This window comes from Anneissia japonica, unplaced genomic scaffold (assembly GCF_011630105.1).
Source record: "Anneissia japonica isolate Jap-2015-1 unplaced genomic scaffold, ASM1163010v1 scaffold376_len1572418_cov194, whole genome shotgun sequence".
In the NCBI taxonomy this organism is placed as follows: domain Eukaryota; kingdom Metazoa; phylum Echinodermata; class Crinoidea; order Comatulida; family Comatulidae; genus Anneissia; species Anneissia japonica.
Genome location: NW_022741166.1, coordinates 527,663 through 542,571, shown reverse-complemented (window position 1 = coordinate 542,571; position 14,909 = coordinate 527,663). Strand labels below are relative to the sequence as shown.

Sequence of the window (14,909 nt, the reverse complement as noted above, 5' to 3'; positions counted from 1 at the left end):
TATATATATAAAATAAAGAACAGAGGCGAACTTTTTTTACTTCATCATTTTATTTCCCACTACAAATCTGTTTCGTATGATCAGCGAAGCTGACCACACTCATCAGGTGGTATCCTATGTGCAACTCATATTATATAATATTTAAATGAGGAAGAAGAATTAAAAATGTTAAAGTAATAACTTCAACAAAGCCACTGATTTTAAAAAGATAAGGGAAAGAGAAATTTTAACACATCTGCAATGATGCATACCATTTTGCTTTGTGCGAGTATACTCTATTAATAGAGGTTATGCACAGTACCAGAAGATGATGATGAAAGGTGGGCAGTTGTGGCGCCAGCGAGGGGAAATTCCACCCCCCCCCCCCAATACTGTCTCAAATTTGCATGGAAAATCGCTAGGAAAATAAGATGCGCAGAATCATTGTTTATAGGCTTGTAATATTGGGAAGTGGGATATACTACGTGACCATAAACAAGTCAGTAAACGATATATTTACGTGAAATAAACAACGCATGCGCAGTCCAGGGATTTACATTAGTCAGAAAAATGAAATAGGCCATCCAATATGGGAGACAAAGAAGAACTTGTCGCATAGCGTCAGACGAGGGCGTCACCCCAAGCAGGGGTGTGTTTGGAACGGGTACCATACATAAGAAAAAAATTTAAATATTTTGAACTTTAGGCCTAGAGTGCATATAAAGGTGTTTAAAAGTAGGAATTTTGTCTTCAAATGAATAGTGTTGAATTAGCTACTGTACAGTACTGTATCACAAAGATTTAGTTCGGCTATGGTTGTTTGCTCACATAATTTTTCTAGGCTATGCAGATGCATCTTCATCTCTCGCCCTAGTCTAGTGTAAATTCTACTCTTGGTCCTCCGAATCTGGAGATATAGGCCTAGGCCTACTGTATTTTGTTGACTAATAAAATTTAACTTGATGTTAACAAATCTGCTTTACAGTATTTCATGAATTGATTTATAACCACTATGGTACGATTATTTAGATCTCTATCAATGACTGCCAAAAATCGCGATAAAAGATCATGACAAATTTGCTGGCGCTTCATTTTAACTATACTGGTGATGTGATGATGATGAATGGTACTATAAGAAGTGCGATTTCCAGCGATCTAGATGGTACTTTTTTCTCAAATTTTCACCCTGACCATGGTGGTGCGGAGGTGGGTGTCGAGTCACGAATGGTGTTTTTAGATTGCATTCCCCACGTGCGCACACAAAATAGGCTAGGCTTTCTTTGAAGTCTGCCTAATGGCTGCTGTTCATATTTGCACTCGAACCTCGAAAGTAGTAATACTATTCTTTTAAGTCCAGACATCTCATGTCATCCAACTCAACTAATCATGATGGCTGTGCACCCTGAGTTTTTGAATATGTCTGGTATTTATAGCCTAGACCAGTGCGAATTCATATTTTAAACAGACCATGTGACAGGCCAAACATGTAACAATTAAGGATTCATTTTCAATCTTTACTGCAGAAAATAACAAATTTTACATTGAGTAGGCCTATATTTTTCTTTTTTAATTTAGTCGGGACTGTAAAATAAATGATACATAAAAGCTTGTTTCACCAATACGAAAATTTAGTAGTGAGTATGACCATATATCATGATAAGTTTGAGTCGTGTTTGCCGAAAATTTGGTCAACATAGCACGCTGTGCAGTGCACAACGGTAGTCCGTTTTCTGTTTGATATCTCTTTAGTATGCCGACAAATAAAATATGTTGCGTGTTGTCAAGAATCTGAGTTTTTATAAAGTATTGTATAAGCATTACCCATGTACGTAAAAAACACTTGTCCCGGCCGTTGGGCAAGTGGGTTCGCTTATGCCTGAATCTGAGAATCAGGTGATAACCATAATAAATTCTGAATTTCAGTTTTAGTGCATGCACTCTTAATTGTCTCTGTATTCGAATTACAATAAGAGCTATCGTCTATTTTAGACCTGAAAACATCATTTTCCCTAGAACACAGGCATTCTTTGATCGTTTGTAGGCATTACAGGTAGCTGACATTGGCCACAACTGCACCAGTTTAAATTATCAAGCCTACTTTCCACCTCCTCCTCATCGACTTTTGAATGGTAGTCATCTGCTTCTTCGATTTCAACGTTATCTTATGTCTTTCTGGTTCAAATTAAAACCCCTTGGCTTATATTTGGCCATTGCATTGCATGTGTACAGTTTCACTTACTTACAGGCTAATGTACTGATGCATAGTACTGTACTTGATATGCATCAGTGGTTGTCAACAAAGGAGTTATAGCCATGGTTACAGCATTCAGGGGAAAAAATAAAAACAACTTTTAATATGAGATAACCAGATGAATTTCTTCTAAGATATATTTTCTATTGATATTTCTATTTAATGCCATTAACTTGTGTATTATGTAAATTAACACAAAATGCTATGCTGCCATCTCCGTTATTTTACATGAATCAGAAATTAAATTGAAAGTTATTGAAGGGGATGAACAAAGGTTCTGGTAATAACAATATTTGTCATTGTGAAAATAGTGTATTGTATGAGTTTGTATACAAGTATAAATATCTTGGGCCTGGTAGTTTACTATACAATGGGATTTTATGTTCTTCTGCCAGTATTGTTAAATTATTATTGTTTATTATAATGTCTATAGGTTATATTGTTTTATATTTGATTTTCTTTAAAAAGTTTTTTTTTATATAAATATATTACAATATTATTGTGTGATTTTTGTAACTTTGAAGGAAAACCATAAAGCTGAACAAACCATATAGACAGAGACATGGCAAAAGCAGCCAAGAAAATACATGATGATTTGATGGACATTATTAGTCGTGACTTGACTGAAAAAGAAGTCAAGTTATACAAGAAACGCCTTAGAACTGATGATTATGGAGGATTTAGGGCACGGGAAGTTGAAAATATGGACACCATGGAAGATGTTTTATCTGCTCAAGAGAAGCGAAGAATTTTTACTATTGGCGATTATAGTATGCTTAAAGAGCAGTTACAAAAAATTAACCATACAACACTGGTGGAGGTAGTCACACAATATGAAGAAAAACTGAGAGATGAAGGTAATGAAATATCAGTGGGGGTTAAAGCTTATCAGGGTGGATCCAATACTTTAAAAATGCATTTAAGTTCTCTATATAAAAAAGAAATTAAGTTTAACTGTATCTATTTTTTTTTTTCAAATTAAATCCTTGTCTATTTATGTATTTTATTTACAAATTTCTCATTCATGTAAAAAATAACAAATTAAAAATTAAAAATTGAAATTTATGCTAGAAAAATGCTTTAATAAATATTTGTTTAATATTTTTTATAATGTTTCATTTATCTTGTTTCCAGGTGTTACAATTATACAAAAACAAGAATGTAAGTGATTTGTAGATCTTTTCAATTATTTGTGCAGGTGTTGCATTAAGCCAGGCATCATATGACCATCGACCAACAGATTAAAGTATCCACTTTGTCTGGGCAGTTGGCGGCCAAATGCCGTCGTGAGTGAATTATCAATAAAAACAAGTGCACACTTTGTCATCTTTGTGTTCTCGAGCAAATCCCGCTGGCCCACTGGACTAAACATTCGCAAATGTCATACAAAGGTCCAATTGCTTGGGTTCTCTTTCACATTGTGTAGAGTATAAATGACCTTATCTGAATGAAATGTCTGTTCTGTTAAATTGCCTAAACACATCTGACTAGGATAATCAATAACATTCATAATTTTCAAGTTTAAAGTAATGATATTGATAATGATATTACTTTTATTGCATGGGGAGAAGAGATTAAAAAATAAATTTAAAAAATAAGTGTCTCCATTCACTAGTAATAAACAGTACAGTACGACAGAGACTTAACTACTGTACTTCTCCAGCCCATTAATAGCGTTATAAGCTTTTTAAAGATACAAATCACATAACTATTTTTAGTGTTGATTATAGGGATGATGACTATGACATCGACAGAGCTTATATTATGATGCTATCAAGCCCATAGGCGTAGATCCCGGGGGGATGGAGGGGATATATCCCCCCAATATTTGACAAGGGGGGATGGTCCATTGAGTCATCCCCCCCAATATTTTGAATATGTATGGGATAAAATGGATCTTTACACACTTCAAAAGACTGTCACAGAAATAGATATTGAAGGGGATAAACAAAGGTTCTGGTAATAACAATATTTGTCATTGTGAAAATAGTGTATTGTATGAGTTTGTATACAAGTATAAATATCTTGGGCCTGGTACTAGTTTACTATACAATGGGATTTTATGCTCTTCTGCCAGTATTGTTAAATTATTATTGTTTATTATAATGTCTATAAGGTTACATTGTTTTATATTTGATTTTCTTTAAAAAGTTTTTTTTTATATAAATATATTACAATATTATTGTGTGATTTTCGTAACTTTGAAGGAATACCATAAAGCTGAACAAACCATATAGACAGAGACATGGCAAAAGCAGCCAAGAAAATACATGATGATTTGATGGACGTTATTAGTCGTGACTTGACTGAAAAAGAAGTCAAGTTATACAAGAAACGCCTTAGAACTGATGATTATGGAGGATTTAGGGCACGGGAAGTTGAAAATATGGACACCATGGAAGATGTTTTATCTGCTCAAGAGAAGCGAAGAATTTTTACCATTGGCGATTATAGTTTGCTTAAAGAGCAGTTACAAAATATTCCCCATGATTCACTGGTGGCGGTAGTCACACAATATGAAGAAAAATTGAGAGATGAAGGTAATGAAATATTAGTAGGGGTTAAAGCTTATCAGGGTGGGTTTAATACTTTAAAAATGCATTTAAGTTCTCTATATAAAAAATAAATTAAGTTTAATTGTATCTATTTTTTTTCCTTCAAATTAAATCCTTATCTATTTATGTATTTTATTTACAAATTTCTCATTCATGTAAAAAATAACAAATAAAAAATTAAAAATTGAAATTTATGCTAGAAAATGCTTTAATAAATATTTGTTTAATATTTTTTATAATGTTTCATTTATCTTGTTCCCAGGTGTTACAATTATACAAAAACAAGAATGTATTGATTTGTAGATCTTTTCAATTATTTGTGCAGGTGTTGTATTAAGCCAGGCATCATATGACCATCGACCAACAGATTAAAGTATCCACTTTGTCTGGGCAGTTGGCGGCCAAATGCCGTCGTGAGTGGATTATTAAATAAAACAAGTGCACACTTTGTCATCTTTGTGTTCTCGAGCAAATCCCGCTGGCCCACTGGACTAAACATTCGCAAATGTCATACAAAGGTCCAATTGCTTGGGTTCTCTTTCACATTGTGTAGAGTATAAATGACCTTATCTGAATGAAATGTCTGTTCTGTTGAATTGCCCAAACACATCTGACTAGGATAATCAATAACATTCAAAATTCTCAAATTTAAAGTAATGATATTGATAATGATATTACTTTTATTGCATGGGGAGAAGAGATTAAAAAATAAATTTAAAAAATAAGTGTCTCCATTCACTGGTAATAAACAGTACAGTACGACAGAGACTTAACTACTGTCCATTAATAGCGTTATAAGCTTTTTAAAGATACAAATCACATAACTATTTTTAGTGTTGATTATAGGGATGATGACTATGACATCGACAGATGATGATGATGACTATGACATCGACACTAACACTATTATGATGCTATCAAGCCCTTAGCCAGGGGCTTCAAGATCACCCTTTTCCAGAATTTTCTTGTTGAAATTAACTCCAAGACATTTGAAATTTGGCATTTTTTATAAATCTTTGCGAGGCTTAGTTGAATGTGGCCCAATGATGTGAAAAATTCGAACCCCCTTTGAAACTTACTGACTACTATTATTAAATTTCATATGCTTTATTTATTCAATATTAGCTATGGATGCAGAACCGTATGTAACATCTCCTGGTTTAACCAATACACCTGGGATTTCTGTTCGCAAAGACCAAGGCGATTGTTATCCTGCTGGTAAGGGATATGTCGTGTATATCTCAATCTTTGTTAAAGAAAAAGACCATACAAAACGTCCTCGAGATGGTAAGTGACACTTATTTATTTTTTATTTATTTCATCTTTACCCTGGATTGCTTGATCAGTACAAACACACTGTTATCCCATTTAACAGTATTACAAATATTATATGAAGAAACATTGGTGTTATGAATAAATTAAAACATTACTTTCCGCAGAACATTCTTTTATCCTTGTATAATACTTTAATCTTACCTTATATCAGTTATATTTTTAACTGGTGGCCACGGCTTAAAGTTTTATTCTAAACTTATTTTGGCCTCCTTCCACACACTTATTCTGTAATGTACTATTATTCTTAGTTGGTTTTACTATTAAGCTTTTGTTATGTATGTTAATATGTTCATGTGTGTGGAGAAATAAATTAAACAAACAAACAAACAATCACCCAGGGCCCAGCAACACATACAGTAAAATACAATCAAATGACAACAATTGAGAGAAAAGTACAAAGACAATCAAATTATCAAATTTATATTATAACTTACGTGTGTACCTTCTTCATAATTTTAATAATGAGGATTTTGATTTGCAAAAAAAGCATTTAATTTTGTAGAGTTTATGATAAATTGCATAGTGGTTTTAGTAAATACGATATTTGAAAGTTCCGCATTTGTTTTGCATAAAATATGTCAAGTTTGTTTTTGTAATTGTCAGAAAGGAATTATGGAATATTAAGTATAAGTCAATTTTTATCTTTAAGGTGTACTAGTAGACAAACGAAACATTCATCGTTTCTTTAAAGATAGAGAGTTTACGATTAAATTCTTTGAAGACACACGGACACCAGAAGAATTGTGGGAAATCATTGATGATGTAAAAATGGATGCCGAGAACAGCAGCAGTTTCTTCTTTATCATCTCAAGCCATGGCAAAGGGATCACATTGAAAAACGAGTCTGGTGGGGCTGAATTACACAAGGATACCCAAAAGCCAGTTGTCATTTCTGTAAGCCTTTGGGTGTTTTTTTTTCTTAGATCTTTTTCAGCTAATACTGTAAGGTATGATAGTTAGAGGTGACTATACAAATATACTCTATACAATAACAGATTCAGAATAAATTCTTAACTCAGGAATATGAAGAACACATTATAATTAGCCAAATTAAAAGGGTACAACTTTTTTCACATTTTCTTCTTTATTTCTATTTTATTATACCTTGTTTGACTTTTTTGACAATTTTTTTCTTTATTTCTATTTTATTTTACCTTGTTTGAATAATGATTTACATTATTTTTATTTTTTATATAATTAACCAGTAAATAACTTGCAGAGTTTCTTGCATGCATGTACACAGGGATGTAGTTGAGGTGGGCGGGGCTACCCAGACTTGGAAGTTTTCCACCCAGTCTAGAGCTAATTTCATGGCCCTCCGCCCACCCTTATTAACTAACTTTTCCGTTCTTAAAATCCACTCTTATTATTTAAAGTTTACCAATGTTATCACCCACCCTTAGTTTTTTAACCTACAAGCCCTGGTACATTGTCTTGTTTTTTTAAGATAAGTGCACTGGTATGAGAATTATTTTAACCTTCATCAATGTTTCAACAAGAAAATTTCACACTCTACCCTTTTGTTTTTCAATTATTTTTGTAAGCCTTAAAGAATACTCCATGAAAAGAAAGCCTGCAACCCAGTCCTTAGTCTAGTGCCTTCAGTTAAGTGCTTCAAGTGTGTGCTATTTTCTATCTTGTAAATTATACAATATGTAGTGAAGACCCAACTTCTGTCCGTCATGGCGAAGCAATCTGTGATTGTTTAATTTATTCCTTGTCTACACTAAGCTGGGCGTAAACTGCACCATTGGCGGGCGAAATGCTATCGAGAATATGACAACACACAAACAGTAGATCATTGTTATTTTTTAATGAAGATTCACCCAGACATAAGCCAGTATTGACAGGCCTTTGTAAAAGGGTGAGACGCTAATAAACATAATACTACTAATCTACAACAAAGTGACCAGTGTCCCATGCCACCAATGTGCAAGCTTCTGGTTAGCATCTTCCAATTTCATAACCTGCCACATTCACCAGTTGCCCATCACCATAGGACTTGATAAGGTTGTTTGTGCTTGTACAGGTAGCGTGCATGAAATGTGTATTAAGGTGGGATACCCATTGCACAGACGGTATCACACACTCTTGGCTGAGGTGAGCAGATTCCTGGTGGCACAGAGTAGTTTTACGACCAAGTAGTTCAGATCAGTTGCAGTTGAACTCCCTTATGTGTCTTGGAACTGCCTTTAATGCTTTCCTCGAAGAATGATGTATACCTACTTGAGGATGGACATACCTGTAGTATGGTGTTGCATGCTGGGTACAAAGTAATCTGCACCCTTCCGGTTTCCAGAAGCTCGTCTGTTATATGCCTTTAAAAGTGTGACATCTGCAATCCTGTTTGCATAGCACTACTATTACTAACTACTACTACTACTATTAATTCTAATACTGTACTACCAAGCCATTTTAAAAATTTTGTGAAACACTTAATTCATTGTTTGTTTGTGTTGTATATGTTTGTGTGCTTATCCATTTTGGAAGTTCTATTTTTGATTGAAATTGAATAACAGCTCGAGAAAATAAGTGTTAAGACCATATTAAGTGTTAAGACCATATTCCTCTTTATTAAATAATTTTAGGAAGAAATTCGGTTGGTAGAGACCAACGCATATGTTCGAGTTGATGAAATAGTATCAAAGTTTGAACATTTTATGATTGGTAAGTTATGTATAATTAATTTGTAAAAAAAAATAATTTTCATTTTTGTGGTCATCTTGATAGGATAGTCAGGGGCAGATTTAGGTGGGGTGGGCGTTCCCGGGCCCCCTTCTGGAAAGTAAAAAAGGAAGGAAATTACCAATCGCCCAAAATGCCTCAGAGGTTATTTCCAGGCGTCTAGAAAGCAAAAATTTCCGGGGAATACCCCGACCCCCTAGGGTAGTGTTGTCTATCAGTCTCCCCCACCTTTCGGACATCTTTGGATCCATCCCTGATAGTGTTGATTTATGAAGTTTTCTGTGACAAATTGAAATGAAATAAAATTACATTGAAAAAAACCATTGCAAATAGAGGATGAAAATAAAATATAAACTTGCCTGCGGTAATGATAATACATACATTTTGAATGTTGAAAAGGGGAATTTTCAAGTGTGAAAAGAAGTGGCAGTTGCCCTAACCAACAGGGCAATTTGAGGCTTCATTGGGAATTTATATCTGATAAAGGCAACTAATCTTTCACTAAACTTTGCACACACATAGTTCATTAGTTCTTGATGCACTGCAAATGAGAGAGATCAGTACATACTTGTCAAGCATTTGAACGACAAGATGAAATCTCTGGAAAATATTTTTTAAATCAATCATGGTGCAATAAGGTAAACTGCAAACCATCTTGCGATAATTCTATAAAATGATTTGTATTCCCAATGAAGCCTCTATGGCAGGGTTATAAAGTTTCTGCATAAACAACAACAAGACTTCAGATGTCTTGTTTCATTTCAACTTTAACTAAGTTCTTTTACTTAACTAAGTAATGATTAACTTTTGCCCTAAAGTTAATTTATTTTGTATTTATTGCCTGAAGGACTTGTGTATTTATAGTGCTCAGATAGGAACATATCAAGCATAAACCTTCAAAGAAAAGTTTTCAGTTGTATAAAAAAGTGTCTGGTAGAATTTAAACCTGCAACCTCTCGCTATTAAGGCAAATTTTTACCTTTAGACTGCGGAGACCTATAGGTATGAGAGCAATTCTAACCCCATGCACTTTTATACAACTGACTAAAACGCTCACACATTAGTGTAGCTTAGTTAAGGTAGAAAAATTATTAACGTTAAAAATATTAAAAGTATAAAAATATTTTTAGTGACCTTAAAATTTATGAGGAAAACTATTTGTAATACTATATTAAAGAAAAATCAGTTCAAATATAGATTACAGTAAAAAGTAACAACACTACAGTCATGTTTGTCAACCTTGACCATTCATTGTATAACTTACTAACAATCTTGGATTACAATAAATGTTGCAATAAGCACCACTCAAATTAGCAGCGCTTTTAGAAAGGAATGCCACAGCATGTAATTTATTTTTGTTATTTATTTTATTAATTTACGCTCTTACAGAATATGTTCTGCAGGATTTACTATAGATGTATTTTTTAAATACATACCTAAACATGTTTAATGTTCTTTATCATCAGGATACTATAAAATACAATTTTTTTGCAGATTAAGTAATGCTTCACGTTGCACAAACCAGATAGATTACAGTATACAATAGTGTCTATCATGTAGCGCTTCTTGTATTGTACACCTCAAATATATTATATGTGCTGAATCATGCGAAAATTGTAAAACTACCACAGAGCTTAATAAAACATTTCTGGTATGTATTACTATTAAATATTCTGATGGAATGGAGAAATGCATATCACAGGTACAATATTTGTCACATCAATATTGTTTGTAGAAACAATATGCATTTCATCAATCTTTGATTCCTTCTATAAATCTTTTTGGCACTTTAGGTAAGCCGAAGGTATTGATTTTCCAAGCCTGTAGAAGCATACCAGAACTACAACCAGTCAGAGACAGGTCAGATGATGACAGTTTTCCAGTAGACGTTGATGATGCGGTGAGATATTATTCTGCGATAATACCGGGGAATGCCGACATGGTGGTTGTACATGATACCAGTAGAGGTAAGGGTGAAATATCAACTATATTTTAGATAAAACAATATTCCATGTTCACTTTTCAACAGAATTATGATTTGTTCATTGTGTACTCATTTGAGCAGAAAAAAAATATTAAACAAAATACAAAGAAAAACCTGCAATTTCATGATCTAAAGACTAGCTTTAAAAAACTAAAGCATTTATTTGATCCTGTATTACTGCACCACCCCCAATCCAAAATGTACAAAGAGTGATGGTTAGTGAGGGGTCAGGGGGAAAGTTTCACAGGCTTGGACCACTGTCGTCCAATGACATTTTTTATTTATTAACTGGTTTTAGGCCAAAGGCCAAGGATTGCCAAGCAGTGAACATGTCACTATTCAAAGTGGAATACCCATTCACATGACAAACATAATACACACAAGATGCTCTACATAGACTAAGTCTAACTCGCAAGGCAGCCTTTTGCGAGGCTGTGAGATACTGGGGTGGGTGCAGAAAGGAGGGAACCCCTGTATAAATAATAGCATAAATGACTTGGAGAACTGTCTACTGTCTCTTAACCTCCCATCTTTTCAGAGACTTAAAAGGCAACAATAATGTTAGCCTGAAAATTATTCTCATAAATGACACCTGACCCCTATATATACGCCCAACATCTGTACATTTTTTCGCCAGCTAAAAAAGCACTCTAACGTGTTAAGGGTGGTGTTGGAAGGGTCTCTGGATTTCGACGACCATCACCCCCTATGGATCTGCCCAGAAGTATCATTAAAATAATCATTCTGCGAAGGTTAGTCCGCAAAATGCTGCAAGTATTACCATATATCAAATTGAATATTCTAAAGCATAATATAAAATACTGCTACGTCTATAATATACTGCTATAATATTAGAAAGACCTTTGCAAATGAAATTAAGATTACCGTTAAATAATTTACGTGACTGATAATGCAAGTTTATTAAAGAATATGGTAAAAATGGGTTATAGAATACATGCTACAATGTTGTGATGGGTGTAGACATTCCTATTCATCACATATTGACTTAAGGATTAACATGGTCATTTTATAATGTATTTTATTCCATTATATTTAGTGAATGTATACGCGTTTGTATCAGCCACACTCACTGAAGTGGTACTGTACGTTCCACTTACCTACTACATACTGAGTACTCTGCTGCTCCTTTCACTGTACTGTACTAATGCAGTTTGAATAAATGAATTCTCACAGTGTGTCTTTTGTAGTGCGACAAGTCCTCTTCCAACGTTTTGTAGATTCGTGTTCCAATAAAAATATTTTGTAAATAATGATAAGACATCTAAAAGAATGGTGTTAGATATATTTCTTCCAGAGCTGCACGCGTCTGGGCTGTAAATTGTCACAAATATTTTTACTCAAATTAGTATGTGATTATGAGGTTTAGGGAGTGGAGTTTTTGGGTCGTGAGAAAAAATCCTGTTACCATGACAGGAATTAAAACCAGGACCCTGAAAAGACTATTAAAATATAAATATATTTTGATTGCTTATCCTTGTTGTGTTCTGAAAGCGAAATAATGGGCTGTTGTAACCCATAGAACCTCTTCCTATGAACTCCACCTGAGATATTATTCCGGGGACCTTGATTGAAGCTCTAGTCACAAAACAGAAGTCAATAGCCATATTTATTTATTTTTTCTATTTTATACTACTGTTACACCAAAATTACATTTATAATAATATTGCATGTTTGATAGTATATATTTATAGCTGTGTATTCTATAATATTATGTCTGTAATTATAATTTGTGTCTTGTTCTAATAGCAATATTATGTTGAAAGCAAAATTATATTATTTTTATTTAATTATTTATTTATTTTTTTTATTTCATCGAAGTCCAACAGTGACCCAAGGTCGCCCTTTACAGGATTGATTGCAATTTAAAATAAAAACATTATTGAAAAATAAAGAACTATAGAAATACATTATCAAAATTACAAATATTGAATTATATCAACAAATGGAAACATAGCTTCCATAGCTAAAAAGTAGTCAGTCATCGACTTGTAAAAACATTATTTGCAATAAATACAAAACCTTTTTTTTTAATACTGTATCTCTGACCTTTCAGGAGACAAAGCTTACCGTAATAAAGAGGTTGGTGCTTGGCTGTTCAATGAGCTATTTGTCAATCTGGGTGAAAGATTCAAAACAGAGCACCTATTGGATGTCCTTACACGATTAAACAATCGGATTTCAAAACGCAAAAATCATGATGGCAAGGCTGGACTTCAGATGTCTTGTTTCATTTCAACTTTAACTAAGTTCTTTTACTTAACTAAGTAATGATTAACTTTTGCCCTAAAGTTAATTTATTTTGTATTTATTGCCTGAAGGACTTGTGTATTACTAGTGACATAATTGTTAATTGACTTTTCTCAATTTGTTAATGCTAAGGATTGTAAAACATCCATTGTTTTTGTGTTTCAGTGATGGATAACCTTGTTTTACATAAATTTGTTCTTGTATGTATTGCGCTGCTGTTGCTGCTGCCACTGCTTTAGACTTGCCACAAGTCTCTAATTTATTGAATGTCTGTAATGTTAGATAATTTCAAAGAGTGCCACCAGCATCTGTTTTTGATATGTTGTTGAATTTGGATTGGGAATTTCAAATCCCAGAAAAAGTATAGTATGGAACACCATGCAAATAAGTAATATGGAAATGCCCTTGGTGCCAAAATAGATTTATTTTTAATTGTTTTCACTGATTAGGACAAAATTAGGGACTGGAACCCAGCCTATCACCGCTTTAGCTGACGCTTATTGCATCTCTGCTGCTGTGATCTCCGAGTGATTCTCAGGATGTTGTTTGTGTAACTAAATTAAGGGTAGAATGGCTCATTTGTGTAAGTAATTCCTAGAGAATAACAGTGTATTCTTTCTTTTCTGCACTGTTCTACAATGAATTTTAAATCTTTTTGATTTTTAAAAGTGTTCACAGTGTATATATATTCAGTAGTTGTAGTTGCTAAAAAGCAGGGGGAGCGGATCCAGAATTTTTCAAACGGGAAATAAATTTTCAAAATAGATAAGTGCGTAGCGCTTATTTCAATACATAACATTAATATTCATTGAAATTTAAATATTTTGTGCCCCGTGCTCCCAACTGGATCCGTGCATGCAATATTAGTAATGTGTTTTTAAATTTATGTATACATGTTTATAGAACAGTGTTGGTTGTTTTTTATTACATCCATTGCATATTTCAAAGACCTTGAAACAAAGTATAATTATGACATATGTTTTTAGTACAAATTTAGTATTAATCTAGTAGTTGATTGTTTTGTACTGTGTTTCAGTTATTACTGAACTATACTAATGGTTTTAAATCATGAATTACTAGAAATAAAATGTTTTATAGCCAAATGAAATCAGAAGATGTTAAAAAACATTAATTTGCATATGTTGCTTGTAAAATTGTGACTTGATGCTTATAAAGCATGTCAATGCTGCTTGTTAAATTTGGAAGCAATTGAAACTTTTTTATATGTAAATGTATAGTATTGCCCTGTGTAAAACACAATTATTGGTGTAGATTTATAGATAATTTCATACTAAATTTTGTATGGTAACCTTAGTAATAAGTATTAGAATTAGGTTGGATTACCAAACATTAGAACGCACATTCTTGGTTTTACATTCCATGTATTCTGTATTGCAGCTGATGTTCTTTTGATTATAACAACTTGTAATGTTCACAAGAACAATAAACTCATCGAACTGTCATATTTACTCAACAAACTGTATTGTTATTTCAACTCTCAAATGCTTTAGTCAGCTAGTTTGGTAAAATGACGTTGACCGTCCTACGCTGCCCTCGATATCAGGTCCTACTAACGCTTTACCCAAAACATTACATTACAATGGGACACTACACAATTATTATACTGATGAATTTGTGTTTAATCATGCAGGGCAAATATTTCAGACAATGTGTTTTGACTAGTCAATTTCTGCAAAGCTTTGAAAAACATGATCATGATGGCACCCCCAGGCGACTATATCAAATGTTAGGATTCAGTGTCTTATTGAATTAAACATTGGCTGATGATATAGTCAAAAATATTTGCCAAAATTATGAGTTGAGTGTTACTCATATTTTATATATATATATA

General features: G+C 33.3%; 1 protein-coding gene across 3 annotated transcripts in view; it reads left to right on the top strand.

Annotated features, from left to right (window-relative positions):
• LOC117118637 (caspase-6-like) overlaps positions 1-14,531 on the top strand; it is an 18,666-nt gene extending 4,135 nt beyond the window's left edge. For all 3 annotated transcript variants that reach the window (XM_033263288.1, XM_033263287.1, XM_033263289.1), the window contains exons 2-8: positions 2,755-3,087; positions 3,365-3,391; positions 5,911-6,072; positions 6,770-7,014; positions 8,709-8,787; positions 10,599-10,772; positions 12,864-14,531. In XM_033263288.1, coding sequence (XP_033119179.1) covers positions 2,793-3,087; positions 3,365-3,391; positions 5,911-6,072; positions 6,770-7,014; positions 8,709-8,787; positions 10,599-10,772; positions 12,864-13,078 — 1,197 coding nt within the window. In that variant the 5' untranslated portion in view covers positions 2,755-2,792 and the 3' untranslated portion in view covers positions 13,079-14,531. The remainder of the gene's footprint in view (positions 1-2,754; positions 3,088-3,364; positions 3,392-5,910; positions 6,073-6,769; positions 7,015-8,708; positions 8,788-10,598; positions 10,773-12,863) is intronic.
• Positions 14,532-14,909: the final 378 nt, after the last annotated feature.